This window comes from Perissodus microlepis, chromosome 7 (genome assembly GCF_051167445.1).
Source record: "Perissodus microlepis isolate ML-2025 ecotype Zambia chromosome 7, ASM5116744v1, whole genome shotgun sequence".
NCBI classification, from domain to species: domain Eukaryota; kingdom Metazoa; phylum Chordata; class Actinopteri; order Cichliformes; family Cichlidae; genus Perissodus; species Perissodus microlepis.
In genome coordinates, this window is record NC_140467.1 from 45,945,228 (window position 1) to 45,967,615 (window position 22,388).

Sequence of the window (22,388 nt, forward strand, 5' to 3'; positions counted from 1 at the left end):
TATATAGGAGGGTTTCCATTTTGTGTCCCCTGTATAGTGTTGCCTTCACACAAGCTCTTTTCCTCAATTTAGACATTTGGGTTGTCATCGATGGTTTACCTAGAATTTAATTCTACCTTGTTTAACTAAATGAAACCCAGAAATTATGGGTTTTTAGCCTGTTTTTGGTCAGAAATGAGGACCGTGTACACTGTGTCAGCATTCAGTCTTAATGTAAATGGATATAGTGAACCCTGCTGATACATCCTGCTGATAATCCTTGATCTTAAAGCGCCCCCCCCAAGCACATCCCAGTGAGATCACCATGGATAATGTAGAGTGACTGCTGTATCATCTGTTGCAGTTTTAAGATGATTTTTTTCTCCCATATGACCAATAGTCAGCTGTGCCGCAGAGGTCGTACAGCTGTTCACTGGCTTTCAGAGGACTTTGTTAAATTAATGGGGCTTTTACTAGGTGGCTTTGTAAGTCTGAGCTGTAGGCTGAAGTCAATCCTCAGTGAAATCCAGATGGCTTGAACCATAACTACAGCTTGAACTGCTGTGCTGATTTATCCTGAAAAGTTAAGCAAATCACATCCAAGTTAATCACATCAAAGTCTGTTTGCAGGATTGGCGGAGCAATACTTCATACATGTCTGACTGTTCACTTTGACAAGCACAAATCTTAGCTTGAGAACCAGCAGTTCAAGTTGAATTATTGGTGACATGGATACTGGATACACTAAATTAATGAAGTTTAATTAATTCAGAAAAATAAGGCAAGCTTATAGGAGTGAGCTACAACAGCTGGGTTAACTTTGAGTAATAACTATAAACATAAAGGATCACTCATATTAACTTAATCCGGTCGTTAAGTGATGACGTGACGAATCCTACTTCCGGGCCTAAAGTAGTCTGCATTTAATATGGCTTTTGTGTTGTTAACATGTTTAATGTTTTGTATTTTCTTCTATTTAATCTCAAAAAGCTCCTAAAACAGTCAGTGATCACTGTTGACCTCCCTCGGCTTTTATTACCGCTAATCATTTATTTAAGATCAGTTTTTAAAACCTTAGGATGTAACTACAGCCCAGCCCATGCAGCAGTATACGAATGACTAACCTCGTATTATGGATGGATTATCTCAGTTGTTCTCCTGGCTGAAGTTTGGTCCTTTTACAGCATCCTGCCATGCAATTACATTTGTTCCTGACCACCGAGGACACTCACGTTAACTTTTATCGAGTGGAAAAAAAGTTAGCTTGTTTATATTATGCTAACATAGCTGTGTCGCTAGCAGTCACGTAGCACATCATTATATACCAGCTAGCCAAACTTCAGTAACCCTACAAACGTCACTGCTGTTTAGTTTTCTGTCTTCATTTATGTTGGAACTGATAACAGAGCTGTACATTTTAATTTGTTTCCAAAACCCCGCAGTCAGGACATGCTATATTGTATTTAGCTGGAAGCTAGATAGAAGCAGGAAGTTAAGCGAGCTAACTTCCTGCTAACTTCTAACTCCGTTAAATGTCATAAATTCTGTTTTCATGGATGCCTGGATGTTAAACTCAATTGTTACACCTGGTAGAGCAGAACGCTGATCATTTTATTAAAGATGAAAGACTTTAGACAGTTTTTCAACTCTCAGTAATGCCATAGTGATCGTTTGATATATGGACCTGCAGCGGAGTTTAGGCCCAGACACGGCTAGTGACGTCAGACTTAACGACCGGATACACTGTGACAAATTACAGGAGTTATGTTTCAGTTAATTGGAATCACACACCTTAGTTCCCTGAGTAAAAAATAAAAATGGAATGAGGAAATGTTCATGAAAGCCCACAAACATGAAACCACATCACAAATGCAGCATAATTAAAATGGAGATCATGACATTACTAAATTGTTATTTCAACTTTTCAAATTAATAGAGTAGGTGTGAAAAGGTCATTATAGGCTAGCAACTAGCTGTGAAATTAATGGACATTCTCCATGTTCTCCAGTAGTCCAGAACACCGTCTTTGTGTATTCATTGTACTTCTGTTGCTGCCGCCCCAGACACATCTGGCCAGTTAATGGATTGGACGTACTCATGTAATTCATAGTGACACATTTTGGTTCGCTTGGAGATTTTTCTCTGTGTGAAAAGAAACCATATCACAGGGAAAAGGTACAACTTTACGAACTCCTCAACTGATTCAGACCTGAGTAAACACACAAGTGCAAACCTGTATTAACTGGTACCCTGATTTGTTTTTTACCCTTTGATTTGACCTTAATAATTGCACTCAGTAGACCAAAACAACTGATACCCTTTGGAGGTCGTCTTTGTTTCCAAACAAACTCCAGAGCAGTTCAACCTTGATCTAATCTTGATGCGACACGAGTACCAGGTGTTGGCTGCAGCTTTAGCTGGCCAATATGGCCAATAAGCAGACTGAATGCTTTCACGTGATTGGTAGTGACTCATTTTGGTTCACGTGGAAACCAATTCAGGGAAAAACAAGCTCATCAACCGATTTGCACCAGAGTAAATAAACTCTAGTTTATTTAGTTTAAATGTCCATATATAAATTCAGTAAAAAAACAGTCCATATATTTAAAGCGCGAGATGTTTTACAAGGAAAGCATCTTTAATAAGATTGTTATAGCCCTGTAATGCTGAATCAGTGCTGTAGTCTTTTAAGATGACTCCCATTAGTGTGGGGAAAACATAAAACAGGGGACAGAATATATCTTTGATCATCTGATCAAAGCGTAATAGTCAGCTGGAGCCAGTAGCGTGTCTGTAAAGCCTTGGCCATCTCAGAATGTCAAAATCAGTTCATCAGCCTGCGAAGCTCACGCAACCCAAAACTCAGTATTTTAAGATGGCCCCACGGTCCCTGTCAGGATTAATAGGAGCAATTTAATGCCTACAGATGGCATTATCATGTGTGCATGTGAGCAAGCTTGTGTTTCTGCCACATCTATTGCTAAACTCCTTTTAATCTGTAAATGACATTGAAGCAGACGTCTGTCCCCATCAGTGTGTCATCCTCTGTGGTCTCTGTATTTTGTTTCAAATACAAGACCTCTGGCTTATTATTATTTTTTTAAATACAAATATGTTTCACAATAGCACGACAACATGCAGCTGAAGTTATTAAGAAATACTTCGGCCATAAAGAAAACCAGATGGTTTTGAAAGAGGAGAAGAAGAGAAACAATTTTTTACATTTTTCTTGCTGGAACCAAAAAAAGAGGTTGAAAGACTCACTACTTCTCCTGCAGTATTGATCAGACTTTAATCAAACTTGCACGCAGTGATAATCTAATGGTTCTTCGCTCAAGCTTAAGGTCAAGGTCACATTAGTCATTTCATGTGCAATAACATGTGAAGGATAATGCGTGGTGAGCTGATAGGTCACCGATGCCGTTTGATCTAGAAATGACGAAAGATTAGAATGCAAATTGTGAGAACTGTGACTTGTTGAAGACATCACCCATTGCTTTAATGAGGTCATCCTCACAACAATGCACAATAACTTCTCTTCTACGATCATCCCATTGTTACCAGATGACATAAAATGATAGGGCAGGTCTATTAGCAAGCCCTGTGCAAAGCTGCCTCGTTATCATGCACTCTTAGTGCTGCGTTATCATTATTCCCACAGCTGGGTGGATACTGTACAGATGGTCCTGCTGATTACGTCTGCCAAGAAGGGTTTGTGATTGGTTTGTTCTGTTTGTTTCACTGTCTGTTAGTGGCATTACTCAAAAAGTTGTGGACTGGAGTCCAGAGCTTTTTGAGTATCGGAGTTGGAGATTGGCCCGTGCTAGAAGTGATCTGGGTCCAGAAATAATTGGAAGGATTCTTTACTGTTGTGAGATGGGGCGTTATACTGAATCCTGAAAAAAGACATTCTCCCCACAAAATGAGCTACTTAGAGCACATTTCCCATTACACAGTTTTTGTGCGTGGTTAGGCACATTGGTGTAATGGCATCAAACGGAGCAGAAAAAAATGAGTTGCAGGATCTTGACGTCCTGCGGCAAAGGAAGAAGAGCATCTCTGTGCATTGATGCTGATGACGGGTGAGTGCATGGAAATAGATCCAGCAAAGAGGGGAAAAAGAAGTGAGGGGTTGGAGCTGTTGGCAGACACTGAATGTCCAATTCCCTCACGTCACCCTCGACTGCGCTCTGAATCTTTGCCCCACTCTCTGCTCACAGGATGCGGAGCCTCTTGTCTGCACTCTCTGCATTGGAAATGAAGCGGCAAGTGGCAAAGCTGCCATGTGTGGCTACGTGACAAGTCGGCCTACCGTTTCATTAGAGAGTTAGATGTCAGCCTGTTCTTCCAAATCGATCACGAAGGATGAGTCGGGGTCTTTGCTGACTCAGCTCCACCTCAGACACGGATCACAACAGAATCTATCCTCACAATCACTGAGTGAGTAACTCACAAAACTATGGCAGTATAACAGAGCAGTTTTGCTGTTGTAGTTTTACTGCATAGCAAAATTTCTTCTGTTAACATACCCATTGATAGCTGAAGTCTACACCGGGTACTGCATTACTTTTTGTCAATGCAAAAAGTTGCTCTACAGACAAAAAACATTGACTACTTTAACATTGGAGTGTATAGAGATTGACTCACTACTGCAGCAGTGTTCGAGTGGCTCTTTGAGGAACTGCAGTTTTTAAAAATGTTCACTTTAAACACACAAATTAAAAAACAAAAACTTGCAGCTTGTTTTCCTCAAGTGATTGGGCTAAGCAAAAATAAGAAACGGAATAAATCAGCTAAATAAGATTGCACATCTTTGGTCCTTTAAAAGAAGTGCAAACCTACATTTTACTTTCATTTAAACTGACTTTAATTGGTTATTTCTTCTCCTTTTACTTTTGCTCAGACATTCAAAGTTCACACTGCAGATATGCTCAGCTTCAGTTTCTGCCTCTCTGTCCTCAGTGGGCCACCTGCCAATATTAGTGCCCATTTAACAGCACAGTGCTGGGAACCCCAAGGCCCCAAGCAGGTGTCAACCTCCCTGCCCAGCCAAAGGAGCTGAGAGGGGAACACAAAGGCCTCAAAGAGACTTGCCAGCATGGTAACCGTCTTAAATATCCCCAGCCAGTATGGCCACTCCTCTAAATCTCAAAGCAGGAGAGAGTAGCTGCCAGTATGCGCTTTCTGCTACTGTAACACTGACTCTCAGAGGGTTTTGAAGCTTAAACTTTGCCCTCGGTGTGACTCGGAATAGTGATGGGCGGCATCGGGAATGCACAGATGGGGCATTGAACGTATTTGGAGGCTTTCATTTATGGAATTTGGTATGAGAGGATATTTTTCAAAGGCACAAAAACAAAAATTCAGCATGCCTGGGGTCTTCAGCGCAGATTAAGCATTGTTATCTCGTCCTTTCACACTGTTGTTATGTCCGTCCTTTTTGGTCGAACATAGACAGTCTCAGCTGCGCTCATCCAGCAGTTTGTGTTATCTTAATGGGATGCATCCAGAGCTCCTGAGCTTGTGATCTTTGAAAATGCTAGTTTGGCTCTGGGCTTTCCTCGTGGGTAAGCTGCCCTGGCATTTAGACATTGGCAAGACTGTAGAAGACCGGGATGAGAGGGAGAAGTGATGTCTCTCTCTCTCACTGTTCATTGTTGGCTGCTCTGCAGTGATGATGTGGATGTGATGGGGGTGGTGGAGTGGGAGTAGAGTGGAGGCTACTCTCATCTTCAGTAAACAATAGGTCCTTGTGTATTTGACCCCCTCTTTAGCAGAGTGGAGTCCATGGCTATGCCTGAAGCCAGGATGGAATTCCATCTTTGCCAGATTAGGTTGGTGGAAACCTTCCCCCCCCAAAAAAAGGGGGGGGGGGACCTATTATTAAGAGGGCCATGGCCTCTGGGGCCATTTGTTCTCATTTAAAACCAAATCAATAATCAGTTATTATCCTGCCTCTTTTTCTGCAGCTGGGGGTGGGCTCCATTGATTGGCTGTATGTGCTGCTGTGTGATGCATCACCCCCTCCCCCGAATAACTAATTACTAACCTATATTTGAGTTGAATGTGACATAATGGTGCTAGTAGGTCATTAAAAGGTAGTTGACAGTGATTTATCTGTTCTTTGAGCTTAAACGATGTTCTATCATTTTAATTAAAAGGTCTAAAATGAGGACAAACGACCCAATAAAACATTTATGCACATTTTGCTCAAAGTGGCGCCTTGTGGGTATTCACCTGAAATTTAATCCTTATCTTACGAGACATCTGATAACCCTTAATCGCATTTCATGCGTGACTACTCCACCCGTTTTTTTATTTTGGTTTTGGTTTGTTTGTTGCGGTGTTGTATGGGTGCTTCCACTTCATTCATCGTGCCGTTGTGCAAACCAGAAAAACCGGCTTTGTGATCAATACGCTTCCGTAGGAGACGACTGTGCAAAGCACCTGACCCACCTGCTTCCTGTTTACTACAACAATACTGGCTTTAGTTGAACATAACACAGGGAATGCAGGCCTCAGTAAGCAGTCTGCTCCAATTATGTAAAAGAAGGGTTAAATGAGTGAGACAAAGCAGGGTACCAGCGAGTTGCACGCGCCCATCCGCCAACAGGGCTCCGGTGCTTGAGCTTTGCAATTGCATTATGTCCGTTAATCACTTTGAGAGGTAATGTTGTTTCCGTGTTAATATTTATAAAATAAAATCAGGTAAACCAGTTCATGTCAGAAAGAGTTTGATTGGCAGTCATAATATTGACCTCAAATCTTCCATTTTTTTCCGTTTTGTCCCCTGCAGAGCAGTAAATTTGGCAATCGCTGCGTGTTTTACAAGCAGGATTGAGAACAGATTTAGAGATTTATTTTAATATTTTACTTAAGCTTTAAAGCTTTGCTTTTTTACCCCAGCTTTGCTGCTGACCTAAAACTGCCAACTTTGAAATGTGGGTTTGTTGAACTGTAGGATATTAACCATTTCAGATTTGAAGGAAGAATCCCAACAAAAAGACTGAACACACCAGAGTATTATTCGTTATGCTAACATGACACAGCATTTCAAGGAAGAGAAGCGGCGGCAATGTGTGACTTTCAAAGCTCAGAGCTGCACACAAGAATATGATTTGTTTGGCTTTATTTCATGTGACAGTGTCAGCCACCTGAGACAGGCCTGGAAACGTTTACATTTGCGTAAATGGCACACAGAGCAGCTTAATGGAGGCTTTATCAGGCTCATCCTGAGGTGAAAGCAGCAGGCCTGAGCTGTTAGGAGGAAGACTGATCACAGCGATCTCCAAATTGACAAATGGAAAAGAACATCCGGATCTGATAAGAGCTGGTAGCTGCCAGGAATGCTGTCATCAGTCTGGTCATTGTCATCCTCCTCATCATCATCATCGCCCGAGGCAAGCGGATACACCTGTCTGAGTCTTCAACAATAACGCGGTGCAGGATGGCACGTCAGTCTGCGCATAACAACAAATGAAAATGTCAAACTGTAATTCACACCAAATCACACACTGCATTCTTCCTTAATCTTCCGGATAGGGTGTGTGTGTCTGTAGTTTTGTGCTTATTTTTAAAACAACAACAACAAACTTTTCCGCTACTGTAAGTCATATTAGATCATGTGCAGCCTCTTCATTCTGTCTCCTCCTCACTGGCTCCTCTGATAGCTCATTCAACTCCACATTTGTTGTTCTTCTTTATTTAACTGCACAAAAAAGTCTTTCAAGTGCTGCAGCTATTTGCCAACAAGTGATCGAATCATTTTGTCAAAGTTGATTTTTGATTTCTGATTTGTTTGTGTGCTTGTGTGGTGTGTGACGATGAACCCTGCTAGCTTAGCGGGAGGGAACTAGAGTTGACACCTGTTCCCTTTTCGCGTCTGTGCCGCTTGATACGATCTGTCTGTGGCATGTGATGAAATGCTTTGTCAGAACGGGTTTTTGCGCGTGGCTTTACTCGCTGTCTTTGTGTGTCCCTGCAGAGGAAACTTCACAGTTCCAAAGTTATCAGAGTCTAATATGGGCTTTGGCGTGCTGGGGGTGTTTCTGGGGCTGCTCCTGGAGGTTTCCACACACGGGCCCCACGGTGTGCCTCGCACTTCCTGGAGACATCAAGGTAAGGCGTTAAATAACATGCCGCTGGCTGGTTATTATGATAGAATCAGAGAATGTAAGAATGTAATGCTTGTTAGTCTGAAACACGAATATGTGATAAAGATCATTCACTTCAGTGCTTGGTGAACTCAAACTGCACTCTCTGTATTACTTTCTAATATATCACAGCTCTGTTATAACTTAGCAATCTACTGTGAAGCAAAGACGTCAACACCTGTCGCCTGATTTTACCTTGAGACAACCTCACCACAGACCCTCAAGTTGGATCCCTTTTTTTTGTGTGTGTGTGTGTGTCAGGCAGAAGCTGTTTGCAAGCTGCCGTTTACAGAAATAGCTTCAAGTAACTCTGTCTCTGCAAGAGAACAAGCGCGGCTCACCCTTTAACCATGTTTCTCAATTCGCTGGGTCACAGTCACTGTTTCAGTCAGTCAGTGAGGGTATTTGCTTTCATGGTGGCAGTGTTTATGACCTGGCACCTGCAACCTGAGCCCACTTGCACCTGGCACAACCATCCAAACACAAACTCTTCCCCCCAGGTTTTCCCATCAATCACAACGCAAAGTGTAATGAGAGTTTTCATTTATATAATGTTAATGCAGAGTACCCAGAGATGCACAAAGGTGTGACTCTAAGATGTGATTATAAGTGCTAAGCGGCTGTAGGGATGCACTGTAATGTGATCACAAAAATTGCTTACGAGGTGGTCTGGGGCCTGTTTGACCACACTGTAAACGCTGATGTGTCCTGATGACTCTGTAACAGAAAATTTGACTTCCCTTTTTGTTTTGGCCTTTTTTCAAGATACAAGGGACTTGTCTTGCCAGTATCTCCAGCTAGAATGCCCATACATACATCCATGGATCCTTCCTTTCATCCTTTTTAAAACCTTTTGTTAGCCTCACTTGTCGTTGCTGACTGAACTGATGCAACTCGGTCGGTTACAGAACAGAAAATAGTGTTCTGCTGGCCTCATTATCTGTCATTGGTTAATGTTCCTGCTTACATATGTACACTTGAGTCCCTTTAAAGTGTATTAAAGTGTGTTGCCTTATTCTCCTGTGTGTGTGGATGCATATAATTCCCTATTATTCCTGCAAACCTAGTTTCACTCAGCTGGCTAAAGAATGCACAGCTGTGCACAAAAACAGCCAATGACGCAATGAAGAGCAACCGGACTTTCCAATGTTTCCAGTATTTGTTATCTTAGTTTCACCTTAGTTTCAAACGGTTTCGAGTAACTCTCAAAACCGGGTCTGAAACGTTTGGTTTATTGAACACCTTCTGATGCATAAACTGCAAATAGACAGCGCACTGTTTTGCTCCAGGTCCTCATCCAGCAAACCTCGCTCAGTACAGCTACACAAGCCCGGGTGTGCGACCTGGCCTAGTTCTAAAATTTTGGGAATCATAAAATAAAGTAAAAAATGTAGCGAGCTTTATTCGCTTACTGCTTCATGAATGCTTGGTTTCACATAGGATTTTATTCTCTTGGATCTCATCTGTGCTTAATATGACCAGTTCTGGCTGTGAGCACAGCAGTGCCAGCCACATGCTGTTCTAATTGGGCAGCCAATCAGAAGAAAATTGGCCTAAAGAAGGAGGAGCTTAAAGCGACTTGTTTCAGATAGTTGATGAACTGAAAGGCTCCACTAATACAGTTTAAACTGAACGAAGATTAGTTTGCACTGTGAATCATGCGAAGCTACTGTAGTACAGCCCAAGAATCAAAATAAGGAGCTTATTGCAGTGAAGCTTAAAGCTGTTTTTAAGTGTTTTTGGCCACAGAAACACCATAAACACAACGCTGACAGTTTTAAAGAATGATAATGTCCAGCAACAATGTACCTAAAGTCGTGTGTCTGGGTCCACGATGAGTAAAAGTCCATTGGATCTCCGTTTAGCTCCACCTTCAAAGAAACGTCTCGCTCTTCAGCTACTTAATGCTCGATCGTGTTCACCTACTAGTCACTAATTTAAACAGAGCAGTGTACAGTGGGTATTAGCACTTTGTCCCTTGTGACTGAATGTGAAAGCTGAAACTGTTGTGGCTTGGTTAATATTTATTTGCCTGCGCATGGGTCCATTTCTCAAAGCAGCTACTTCTACTGTACACGTGCTCATTTCAACATATCAGCTGTAAATTAAATTCTGACTACAGTTAAATACAGATGTTATTGAGTAAAAAAATGGTTTATGATGATTTTTTTTTTTTTTTTCTGCTAGATTTAGATCTGATGGAGTTTTCAGAGCCGGGCATCTTCAACTACTCCACATTACTGCTGAGTGAAGAAAGGGATGCGCTGTATGTGGGAGCAAGGGAGGCCATCTTTGAGCTCAGCAAGAAGAATGTGAGCGTCAGAAACAAGAAGGTAGTTAAATCTTAAAAGATTCATGGTAATGCATGTGGAAGGATGTTTTAAATAATCTGGATTATAATATGTTTTTACTTTATTCCTGTTTGTTTAAGGTTCAGTGGCCAGTTACAGAAAAATCTATGAATATGTGCACGCTGAAAGGAAAATCAAAAGAGGTTAGTTTAACAGCTCTTACCTGCTGGGATGTATGCATGGATGCTGCTCTGTCCGTCCGTCTCTTTAAGGGACTTTTTCCTTCAGGATGACCTGATTAGAATTTGGCAACCGAAGATCAGTGTGACCTCCCAAAACACTGGTTTGGTGACGATTCAAAAATTCATACTCTGATGACAAAGAAAAAGACAAATTTCTGAAAGACAAAATTAAATAACTGAAGTTATGTAATTTAATTTTGAAAATGTCTAACATTAAGTCTAGACGGGCGAACTGTAACCACAAGGTCATAATTCTCCTTTTGTTTTGTTCCCTCTTCTTTCAGAGGGAGTGTCTAAACTACATTCGAGTGCTCCAAGCAGTAGATGACGCGCGGCTGTATGTCTGCGGCACACACGCCTTTCAGCCTCAGTGTGATTACCTGGTAGGTTAATTTTCAACCGCTCTTTACCCAGACGCCGTACTTCACTGTTTAAACTCACTTATCAACACCGCCGCCTCATCTCATAAGTAATCTCCTCTTTCAGTACTTTGGCAACTTCTCACTTCACGGTAAACCCGAGGACGGCAGAGGGAAGTGCTCCTTTGACCCCTCGCAAAGCTTTACTACTGTCATGGCTGGTGAGTTGAGCCCAGCTCTTCTCTCATCTCATTTCATAAAGTGCTTATTTTGGTTATGGCTGCAGTGAAATTCATAACAATCCCCTTTGTTTTGTTTTTTTTGTTTTTTAGAGAAGGAAAATAATTTTCTGATGTTTTATTCTCTGTTTTCCTATCAGATGGAGTGCTGTACTCGGGGACAGCTTATAATTTCTTAGGCAGTGAACCGATTATATCCAGATACTCCCCAACCCAGTCTCTGCTGAGGACAGAGTACTCCACATCATGGCTTAATGGTGAGTTGAATGAACTAAACGATTGTCAGGCTGTTGGGAGAATAGCTTTTAAAAATATGTTTTGTAGGTTGAGAAAACATCTCATCTTGTAGAAATGTCCCCTGAGTGCCACTGACTCATGTTAATGGATCTGGATTGATCTAATCCCTTCTTTGCTGCAGTTTATTGACCTGTTATTGCAGCATCACTTTCACATATGTATTTTGTTGGTTGGCAAAATACATCAACTACAACACCAAGAAAAAAAAAATCTCCTTCCTCTTGTTAATTAGAGGCCGTGTAGAAAACACAGCAGTGCTTTTAACTACACGGCTACCAATTTGTGACTGTGTGACAGATCAAAGCTGAGTAGGCCTCAAACCAGTGAAGTATCAACCTGTCATGCTCCCATGTTAACACACACACACACGCAAACACACACACACACACACACACACACACACACACGCTCAAAGATGATGATGAAGAGTGACACAGCTGGCCTTGGCTCTTTTATGATATTGTTGCTGATATGAACACAGCATTACACATCACCAGAGGGAGATCCCCAAATTATCTCCATCCTGTGTGTCAGATTTAAATGTGTCACATACTTATTTAATCAAAGTTTAGGACTCTTAATCCCACCTTCAGGAATACAGTGAGACTTTTTACAGTACCATATCACCCTACTTGTGAAAAATCCCAGTTTGATTCTGGGAGGAGACACAAATCCAGTCTCAGGGGGTCACAAGTAAGTGGGAGGGTTGCATCAGGGAGGTTATGCGGCATAAACCCTGCACAGAATCGCACATCCATCCACTGTGCCAACCCCCTGGGAAATAAGGGAGCAGTCTAAAGTTTTTACCCCTTGGCCGTAAAAGGCTGATGGGGTATTGTTGTCACTCCGCCAGGCAGGACACCCAGGTTTGTGAATGTAATAACTTAGTTCAATTCAGTTTTATTTATACAGCACCAAATCACAAAATCAGTTGCCTCAAGGTGCTTTATATTGTCAGGTAGGCACTACAGTAATCCATACAGAGAAAAACCCTCAACAATCATATGATCCCCTATGAGCAAGCACTTTGGTGACAGTGGGAAGGAAAAACTCCCTTTTAAAAGGAAGCCTTAAAGTAATTAATGCCTGAACTAGGTTTTCAGCGTCACTCTGAGACAGGATATTTCTAATTTTAGCGATATTGCACAAATGGAAGCAGTCCTACATATTTGTTTATGGATGTGCATTGAAGGACATATGCTGCTGGTTAAAAATTGCCTCGGGAGGCAGAGGAAATGCCATCCAGAACTCGAGAACAAAGTGATATAGGATTTTGAAATTGATAGCATTGATGCATCTAGTATCTAAATCTTGGATGAATTAAAATCTCAGTGACCTGGACCTCAAGGTCAGAGGTCAGGTTTGCTGAAAATGACCTAGTATTTTCAAAATTTACAAAATTTACTAGGAGGTTGAGGGGTAGCACTGGTGGCCTCCAGGATTTTTTTTCTTACCAATACCTTTCTCTGCTTTCCTCCCAGAACCCAGTTTCGTTTTCGCCGACGTGATCAGAGAAGGGGAAAATGGAGCAGATGGCGAGGACGACAAAATCTACTTTTTCTTCACCGAGGTGTCGGTGGAATACGAATTCTTTGGCAAGCTGTTCATCCCCAGGGTGGCGCGCGTCTGTAAGGTCAGTACACGTTGTGCGCCATCTGCACATACCAGCGCTATCAATCCATCCATCTTTAGCCACTATTTCCTGTGTCCTGCATGTTTGTGTATGTATGTTTGTGCAAGTCTTTTTTTCCCTTCCTCCTTCCAGTTCCCTTTGCCTCATTTTTTTTTTTTTTAATTTAACCTTAGCTCATAATTGCAGCATGCACATGCAGAGACCCATGGCACGTGGACAATATAAAACACTGTTCCAGTGCAAGCACTTAACTTGCAACATACATCATAACAGAGTATTGTAACGTTTCAAAGTTAGTAGTATAACAAACAGGATAGATCTTTTTGTACTATTCATTTCAAGTTTTACTGCTTTGAAAATGTAAATGCAACTGTAACTACATCTTTTCTTTTTAGTCTTGTTTCCTGTTACCAAATAAAATAGCAATAATGGATGTACAGTTTTTTAGACATATATGTATTTGCACTCCACCCCCAGTCAGGGGTCCCTGTATGTTGCCTGAGAGGCAAAATGTAGGGCAAGAAAGTGCATAATCCACTTGGCGCAATGCTCAGAGCTCCTTGTTAAGCATTTTTAGCATGTTAGAAAAAGTGGAAATTCTTTCTGTGCTCCAGCTGCCCTCTCATCCCTCACTGCTAAATATCTCCAATATTGTCACGACAGGGCGACCTTGGAGGGCAGCGCACTCTGCAGAAAAAGTGGACGTCCTTTCTGAAAGCCAAGCTGGTGTGCTCCATGCCTGAGCTCAACTTCGTTTTCAACGTGGTTCATGACGTTTTCATCCTGAAGGGGACAGACCGCAAAAACACGGTCATCTACGGAGTCTTCACCTCTCAGTGGTCAGTGATTTCAAGGTTTGGGATTGGTTTGGGTCGGGAGCGTTAAACAAGCAAGCAAAGAGCAGCATTCACGTCCAGGCTAATGCAGAACTCGAAACTCACTCCCTTGCCTCATTTTCACTCTTCTCATTGTCTCTTCCTGACATATGCACCTAGGGGTAACGTGGGTTTGTCAGCCGTGTGTGCCTACGAGATCAAGGATGTGGAAGATGTCTTCTCCAAGGGCAAGTACATGCAGAAGGCCACGGTGGAGCAGTCCCACACAAAGTGGGTACGGTACAACGGCATTACTCCTACTCCACGTCCTGGAGCTGTAAGTAGATGCCATGAGTAATCAAGATGTGATCTACTCAATATAGCAATCATGTTAATTACATGGGAAAAAAAGAGGATGCGTTGGTCATATGAAGTTGATTACTAACGTCATCGCTATTTGTCTTCCACACCAGTGTATTAACAACCAGATGCGACTGCAGAACATGAACAACTCGCTCCACTTGCCCGACAAAACCCTTCAGTTTGTTAAGGACCACCCCCTGCTGGAGGATCCCATCCTGCCCATCCGCAACAGGCCCCGCCTCATCACCAAAGACGTCAATTACACCCAGATTGTCGTGGAGAGGGTCCAAGCACTTGACAAAATTACTTATGACGTCATCTTCACTGGAACAGGTGATCAGTTAAGATGAAATGAAAATGAAGCCGTTACAAGCACTTCCTTGTGAAGTTTATCAGGCAAATATGCAAATCTGAGTCAGTCAACTTTGAATGTCTGTGCAGTGAGAAAGCCGCGTCTCGCCACCAACTTGCAGATAAATGTATTAAAGAGTCCCGTTTTCCTGCGATTACCTTTGTAGAATAACTGACATTTTTACTATTCTCATGTCTAGATAAGGGTGTCCTGCACAAGTCGGTGCTTGTTGAAGATGAGGTTCATATTGTGGAGGAGATCCAGCTCCTGAAGAACGCTGAACCCATCAAAAACCTGCTGCTGTCCTCAGAGGTCAATTTATTTTATTGTTAATGAGTTTTAGGAGATGAGTAAAGAACGAGACCAAGAAAATGTGAAATATGGATCACGTTGGCTCATTTTTATAAGTCACTTGGATATATATGCGATTAACTTTGTGGTTAATGTGCGTTTCCACAGACACAGTCCCTGTATGCTGGGTCAGACCTGGGTGTAGTCCAGTCTCCTACAGCTTTCTGTGGCAGGTATTCATCGTGTGTCGACTGCATCCTGGCACGAGACCCCTACTGCGCCTGGCACCCGAAGACTGCCACATGTGTCAACATCTTTGACACTGCCAGCCAAACACTCAGGTAATCTGTCACTCTTACTGCCACTAAAACAAAGCTAAAAACACACGTGCACTGATTCGTCCTCCAGCTTGACCTGCTTTACAGTCTTTGTGCATAGAAGTTGTGTTATTGCACTGTGCATGTGTATTTTTTGACTCATAAAAACAATGCATGTCTTGCAGGGGGCTGATCCAGAGCATGAAAGGTGATGCAAACATGTGTCCAGCAGGTAGGCCTCAACACGCTCACACACCCATATACAGGCTTCAGTTTTATAAAGTGGACAATGCTGTGTGATTTAAACTGTGACTCAGATGAAGTTATGCATAGATGAAGAGATTGTGACCGTAAGTCAGCCATAACTTTTGCATGCCATGTCAAACATTCATTTTGTTGTTGGTCATTACTTATCGGTTTTCATCATTTGCAAATTCCCTTTGGCTGCTGTTTTTTTTTTTTTTTTTACAGCTTATCCATTACTCTTAGTTAACTGTTAACTTTTCTGCTGAAACCTGTTCAGGTCCACCCAGTTTATTTACACTTCTTGCCTACTGCAGTGTGTGGGGTACTTGTACCTCGTGTTGGGAATTGTCCCCATTAGACCATACAGTATCTAAAACTCACAATTGTCTCTTTTGTTTGCTTATTTTTAGTGCCAGCTCTGTCTCGGAAGGACTACAGGCATGTGGCGGTGAAACTGGGGAGCTCTGCCGAGCTGCCGTGCCTGGTACATTCCAACCTGGCCCAGGTGATGTGGAAATCTAACGACTCGGTTCTCACCGAGGCCTCTCGCTTCCACCTCATAGCCGAAAACGGGCTCCTCATTTACAGCGTGGCTCCAGAGGACCAAGGGTACTATGAGTGCTGGTCCTTGGAGTGGTCTCCCGCTGCTGGCAAGAACTTCAGCCGCCTGCTGGCCGGATACACCCTGACTCTGGATCTTCCGCCCAGACCGCCGCACCAGGCGGGGCATGTCATCACCACCACCCTCGGTGGCCACGAGGCAGCTACCACGGGTGCAGCTGAAGGTAAAGTAGAGACGGAGAGAGCCGCACTAACTTCAGCCCTTGCCCCTCCCAGCTTCACAGCAGCAACAGTCCTGCCACCCTCCCCTCCCCAAAGCGACGCGTCACTAACCCCGCCCCCCAGCAGCACAGTCAAGCTCCAGCCAAAGGTAAATCTTCTTCCCACTAATTCCAAAGGCCCCCATCCTGACAGTCGGGACCCCTCGGCAGAGTATTTGCAGCACAACAACACCGCTGCCCTCCTCTTCCTCTTCCTCCTGTTTTTCCTCCTCTTCATGGCTGCGCTGGTGTACAACTGCTACATGCAGTACCTTCCAGCTCCCTGCTTGAGGCTGCGGGCCACTCTACTTGGCAGCCACAAGAGCGCCCATCAGACCGAGTACAGGGCCTGTGAGGCAGGTTTAATAGAAACCTCTGCGATCGAGAAAATTAACATGGCCGAGCAGCCGACCCAGAACGGCAGCCAAACCACTCAAAACCTCCGGGCACTCCGTGACACGGGGTACGAAACTGAGCCGGAGTGCGGGAACGGTCGCGTCCCCTCTCTCAGTTTCGGAGACGAAAGCCCCTCCAAGGAGAAACCTTTTGATGTGGACTGTGGATCTCAGGACATTCAGTATGCAGATGCAGATGCAGAAGCTTAACGCTAGCCACAAGAGACTTGATCCCTCCTATCGGCACAGAGAGCGCAGGGGGCCGTGCTTTTTCTGCATTTGCAGCTTTTGTCCAGGGCACAACGTTTTTGTAAGAATCCCGAGGCCCAGATCGGGCATTCCCAGTTGTAGAGTTTTAACTCCCGCTGTTTAATTTTAGGGCTAATGGTGATGGTGAAGCAAAAAAAAAGAAACAAAAAAACAACTGTATTCAAGGAAGCTGCAGCTCCTTCAGCTTAGCCCAGCAAGAAAAGCTATTACTTTTTTTGAGAATTTTTGTCAATTTTTTTTTTTAAACATTCCAAATTGGAAACATTGTTTACCAAATTGGTAAGTTACTGTGATGCTTTCCAAAGTGCAGTCACATTTCTGTACAGCCTGAGGGGGGGGGGGGGGGGGGAGGGAGGGGGGGGGGGGGGGGCATTTGAAGCATTTGCATCTCTTTTTACTTTTTTTTATTTTTTTATTTTTATTTTCTAAAGCAGTGAATACTTCATTACACAGTGAATGCTTCAGTATTACATTGATTTCTCAGGGAAGAGTTGCTCAGTATATTGTAGCCTAGGTTAGCACAGCGTCACCACCCGGAGCATGTGGGCCTTAATCTCTCCCAGTGAACAGGCAGTAAGAGAATGAATCAAACTGTTTGTACCACTGTGTTTCCTGCGTGCAGACTCTCGTGTTTTATTAGTATTATTATTATTTTCCTTCCTGTGAAATCGACATTCCCCACACAGATACAACTCTGGTCGTCCTGTGTATTAACCCTTGTCGGAGACCTTTCCATATGTGGTCTGTTAATAATGTAAAAATGTACAGTGTGACATGATTAACAAAAAAGGGGGGCAACATCAGAAGTTATTTTTTTAATTGTAATTTTATAAAGCCTTCAGTTTTAGACAATTTTCAGAGAATTATTATTTATAATGAGTCACATCTGTGGTAACATTTTGTCTAAGTAGTTGTGATCTTCATCCTTGTTGTTTTTACTTTTTAAAAAAAATGTTTTATTGTAGCTGATTTGAACTTTTTAGGCCATTCATTCGTCACCCCTTTATCTGTTTGCATGCCAGCCCCTGTTTGAATTTCCTGTTTTTTCCTCAGTACTTTTTCTTCCGTCACTCCCTCTCACAGCCTCCTCTCCTGTCGCCACTTCATCTTCCCTGTCCTCTTCTGGAGGTAGCACTCGCTCTGCTCTCCCTTCCTCCTTTCCCCATTCCTCTTCTCCCTCCTCCACGAAGCCCCATAACGCGGAGGCTCGGGAGGCCGAGGTGAGACTATTGCCTCCCCTGCTGAAGGACCAGGCCTGGGGGGTTCACGCGCAGGAGGCCTTCCTTCTCTTCTGCCTCGCCCTGGGTGAGTGCTGCATGTGACGTAGGCTGAGCTCACACCCCAGAATCTAAATCCTTCAGAAATTTCTTCCTTTTGCTTTTTAACCCATCACTCTCGCACATTCACTCTCCTCTCTTGCATCTCGCATGTTGGCAAACATCAGCTAACTCGGAGTGAGTGCGAGCATGTCAGTTCCTGTTTGTGTGTAACAAGTGATCCTCCCTGCTTTTTTTTTTTCTGTTTTGCTTTAAAGTGTTTGTGGGAACGATTGACCTCCATTTTTAAGAGTATTGCATTAAAAAAACAAAGCAAACGTGAATGTTTAAAAAGATTAAGCTGGGATTCATTAAGCTGGAAAACTCAGTGATCGGGTCCAGTGACCACACTCTGACGGACGGACGGATCCTCCTTATCCAGGATATTAAGAATCTTTCCTCAAAATAAAGTTTAGTGGGTTCACTTTTCTTTATCCAGATCATTTTTGTGCCTGTAAACAAATGTAAATATATTTGTATATATGGGGAAAAAATACCATTTGACAATGTACATAAAACTAGGTGACGTAATGGGGCTGTGGTTCTTGGTAGGGAGGCAAAATAAAAATGTAAAACGTTTACAACCCTTGTTTGTTTTTCTTTATTTTTTTTTAACTATCATCATCTGTTGAATTTTCAAAAGATGAGGCCTCCATAGAGAGGACAGATACATACTAATTAGAAAATGTTTGCCTATCAGACCTGAGATCAGGCAGTATGCATGCTCACTGATTGATGACCACAGGTGGACCAACCAAAGGCAAGTATTTCCCATTTCATGCATGTCTCAGTGGTGCCTTAAACATCAGAGGTCAACATCAATTCTGTCCCACAGGTCCCAGTGATGTCCACATTCACTGGCTAGTAAACGGGCACAGTCTGGACACCCCCATAAAGGAGTACCGCCGGCCGCTTGGTCAGAGGGAGGTTTTAGTGAGCAGCTGGCTCCAAGAGGGGCCGCTGATCAAGGACGCACGGTATAACTGTGTTGCTGAGGCCAGCACAGGAAATGACGTGTCTGAAGTTGACCTCCGGCTCTCTATTGGAGGTATCAGGTGGAAAATATTGACTATAGTCCTGCATGCAGAATGGAATTGGAAGTGTTCTGGACTGGCTGTTTCCATTGGCAGAGATGGATAATTGCACTGGTTTATTTCCATAAAGCGTGTTGTTGTTCGACAGATGAAGAGAACATTCCAACCCGAGATTTGAGCCAGTGGAGAGGTGCGCTCGCAGAGCACGAGCAACTGCTAAAGAGATGGGAAAAGGCCTGGGTAGGTCTGAGTGTGCTGTTTTCTCCGGTCAGTCGCCTGGATTGTGTTTGCGTCACGTGCGTCGGTTTTAACCTGCTCTGCATGTTCGGCTTTAGGCTGCCAGGCTGTTTTCATCAAGAGTACTGGAGAGGTGCAAAGTCCAGGTTTTTATAGCAGCAATAACACGAAACGAGGGATGCGAAGAAAGAGCTAGTTCAAACGAAATGAGGGTCTGATTTAAGGGCTTTGTAAACGGTGATGTGGAAGCTTTGAAGTGCACTTGTTTAAATACACCAATCATTAACCTTGACTACAGCTTTAAATGCCTTTAACATCATGTATCTAACGGTGTTGTACGAATCGCATGTTCTTTTAACCATATTTTGTAGATTGCATGAGTAACTAAAAGCTTATGTTCCTTTTAGAGAAGCTGCTAATGAGATTCCTCCTTCAATACAGGCATTTGTGAGTCTTGTGACATTTAACTAAATTTCCTAAATTTCTTGATGTTACTGAAGTTACTGGACATTTTTGACTAATATCTAACTAATATCAGTCTGTCTTCCTAGATAGAAAACAATACCTGTAGGTCACGAATGGGTTGATTAAAAGCAGTGCATTGGTTATTACAGAATTTTAAAGTCAATGACTCAGTACTTTTCTCGTGGCTTTAAAATGGGGGGAAATAATTATTTGATCTCCTGCTTAATTTGTAAGTTTGCTCACTTACAAATAAATGAAAGTGTCATATTTTTATGGCACTTTCATTTTAATGGAGGCAAGTAATAAGTCATGATTTGCTTGGGGATCAAATACTTCTTTTACATTATATATGTGTCTTTTCTGGGTTTTTGGTTAATAGTCTGCCTCCATTAAAATGATACTACTATAAAACTTAGACTGTTACCTTCGTTGGACGTGAGCAGGGGATCAAACTATTATTTCCCCATCTGCATGTGCAGTTGTTGAAATGCATTTCTCTTGTGTAATTAAATCGCACTGCTTGTGTAGTACAGCTGTGTTTTTCCCGCTTTAGGAAAGCTGTGACGACCACAGAGCTCTGTGAAGAGTTGACTTGGCTGAATCTGGTTGCGAACATGGTCCTCCATCCAGGTGGACCACACCTTTGACACTGAAACTGTCAAAAAAACAACAATGCCGCTTCTTAGATAGGAGTTTGGGGGACCATGAAGCAACACATTTACAATCTGCCTCCTGCAGGGGTGAGGGCAGTTGGGGGGTTGGGGTCACCTATATGCAGTGATAATGTGGGAGTCTCCAACCAAACTCTGCAAGGAGATGAAGCTCATCAATCTGAGAACACGTGGGCTGCCTTTGTACCAAAAATCCATTTCTGTCAAACGTCCTGAGAGCAGTGCTTGTAAGGAATGTTTTGCATTTTTAAAGTGATGGAACATGTCAAATGTTTATTGGGAGATTCATTTTAAGATGTTTGCACCTGTGCTGGCTTCAGAAGCTTCTGTCAAGTCCATCATAGCTACTTGGAATGAGTGAAAATGTCTTTAATCATCGAGCCCAAAACCCAATTCGTAGGATTTGATGGCAGGAATCGGGCCTGTAGCTCTTTCTTTTAACAACATGCCATCAAAATGCAAAATTTATCTTAAAAGAAAAGCAGTTCAGCCCAAGTATGGAAACTTTTATTTCACACTCACTGCTTTTCATCTGTTATTTTCTTCACATTAAAACTGTGACTACCTATTTGACGCTGTAGCAGAAATAAACTGTTTAAATGCTGTTGCTTATGTCATGATGCCTTCAAGTTTAACACATTCTAGTGTTTAAATTACAACGTGAGCAGATGATGGTAGTAAATATAATCAAGAATTTCCTTTGAAAATCATATATAGTTAATGCCTTGACTGAAATCTAATTAAAAAAAATGTTTCAAGCTGATTTTGACACGTGTGCCTCAGATTTGTAGACTTACAGCTGTTTATCTTAAATTGTTTTTAATTTGGGCCTCTGTTAAGTTTCTTTTAATGTATGAGGAAGAAGCCACATGTGGCTTCCTAAGGCACATTTCTGTATTTCAGCACAACACTGGTTTCATGGTGGTGTTCAGTGGAGCCACACCACCCTCTTGTGACCACTTATAGGAACATAACCCAAAAACAGGAGGTGGTTAGCAGGTTGTTTATTACTGTAAAGGTCAGAGCATGACAATTAAACAAATGTAACTGAAGACACAGAGAGACTGACACCAGATTTGACCATCTGCTGCAGTGAGCAACCAGCCAGACAGTATACACTTAATAATTTTAAATAAAAGATCACAGGAGGACTCTTCCAGTAGTGCGAGGGTGGGGTCTTGTGTCATTGCTTCGGAGGTAGAGGTCTTCTGAACAGAAGGATGTGTGGCTCTGGGAGAACAATAGCAGACAAATATACAAACAGGTTAGTGACCTGAGGCCTGATCATTGTGTGTTTTAAAGGCCTATTACCAGAATGATGTGCTACACTGTAGTTACAGCCAAAGTCCTACGACTCTGCAGCCATTCTGGTGATGCATCTCGGCATCTGGGCCTGCATTTAAATGAACTGGGAGAAAACCATTACTTTTGCTTTACTAGTCAACCAGACATAACAGTGCACGAATAGCATCAACAATCAACTCCAACTTACAAGAGCTTTTAACAACATAATGGATTTATTTGCAGCCAAGTCCAGGTTGCCAACATTTCAGCAGCTCAAAAGCAAGCCAATAACATTTATTACATGCATTACCTGGTTCG

At 42.6% G+C, this 22,388-nt stretch overlaps 3 protein-coding genes across 3 annotated transcripts in view; 2 read left to right on the top strand and 1 right to left on the bottom strand.

Moving 5' to 3' along the window:
- Positions 1-17,406, top strand: part of sema4d (sema domain, immunoglobulin domain (Ig), transmembrane domain (TM) and short cytoplasmic domain, (semaphorin) 4D) — a 32,063-nt gene extending 14,657 nt beyond the window's left edge. Inside the window, exons 3-16 of the mRNA XM_084935400.1 lie at positions 7,964-8,097; positions 10,320-10,465; positions 10,564-10,626; positions 10,950-11,048; positions 11,152-11,245; positions 11,404-11,520; positions 13,042-13,193; positions 13,857-14,032; positions 14,189-14,345; positions 14,482-14,704; positions 14,923-15,035; positions 15,183-15,355; positions 15,517-15,563; positions 15,988-17,406. Coding sequence (XP_084791526.1) covers positions 7,964-8,097; positions 10,320-10,465; positions 10,564-10,626; positions 10,950-11,048; positions 11,152-11,245; positions 11,404-11,520; positions 13,042-13,193; positions 13,857-14,032; positions 14,189-14,345; positions 14,482-14,704; positions 14,923-15,035; positions 15,183-15,355; positions 15,517-15,563; positions 15,988-17,003 — 2,710 coding nt within the window. The 3' untranslated portion in view covers positions 17,004-17,406. The remainder of the gene's footprint in view (positions 1-7,963; positions 8,098-10,319; positions 10,466-10,563; positions 10,627-10,949; positions 11,049-11,151; positions 11,246-11,403; positions 11,521-13,041; positions 13,194-13,856; positions 14,033-14,188; positions 14,346-14,481; positions 14,705-14,922; positions 15,036-15,182; positions 15,356-15,516; positions 15,564-15,987) is intronic.
- Positions 17,407-17,603: 197 nt separating this feature from the next.
- On the top strand, positions 17,604-20,770 carry LOC146383870 (uncharacterized). Its single transcript, XM_084932468.1, has 4 exons — positions 17,604-17,636; positions 18,047-18,368; positions 19,215-19,427; positions 19,562-20,770. The coding sequence occupies exons 1-4, from the start codon at positions 17,604-17,606 to the stop codon at positions 19,804-19,806; spliced, it is 813 nt and encodes a 270-aa protein (XP_084788594.1). The 3' UTR covers positions 19,807-20,770.
- Positions 20,771-21,779: 1,009 nt separating this feature from the next.
- The window catches only part of LOC146383871 (cyclin-dependent kinases regulatory subunit 2), a 4,324-nt gene continuing 3,715 nt past the window's right edge, over positions 21,780-22,388 (bottom strand). The window contains exons 2-3 of the mRNA XM_084935401.1: positions 22,381-22,388; positions 21,780-22,016 (exon numbers count right to left, since the gene is read on the bottom strand). The exon at positions 22,381-22,388 is cut by the window's right edge and continues 120 nt beyond it. Of these exons, the coding sequence (XP_084791527.1) occupies positions 21,970-22,016; positions 22,381-22,388 (55 nt within the window). The 3' untranslated portion in view covers positions 21,780-21,969. The remainder of the gene's footprint in view (positions 22,017-22,380) is intronic.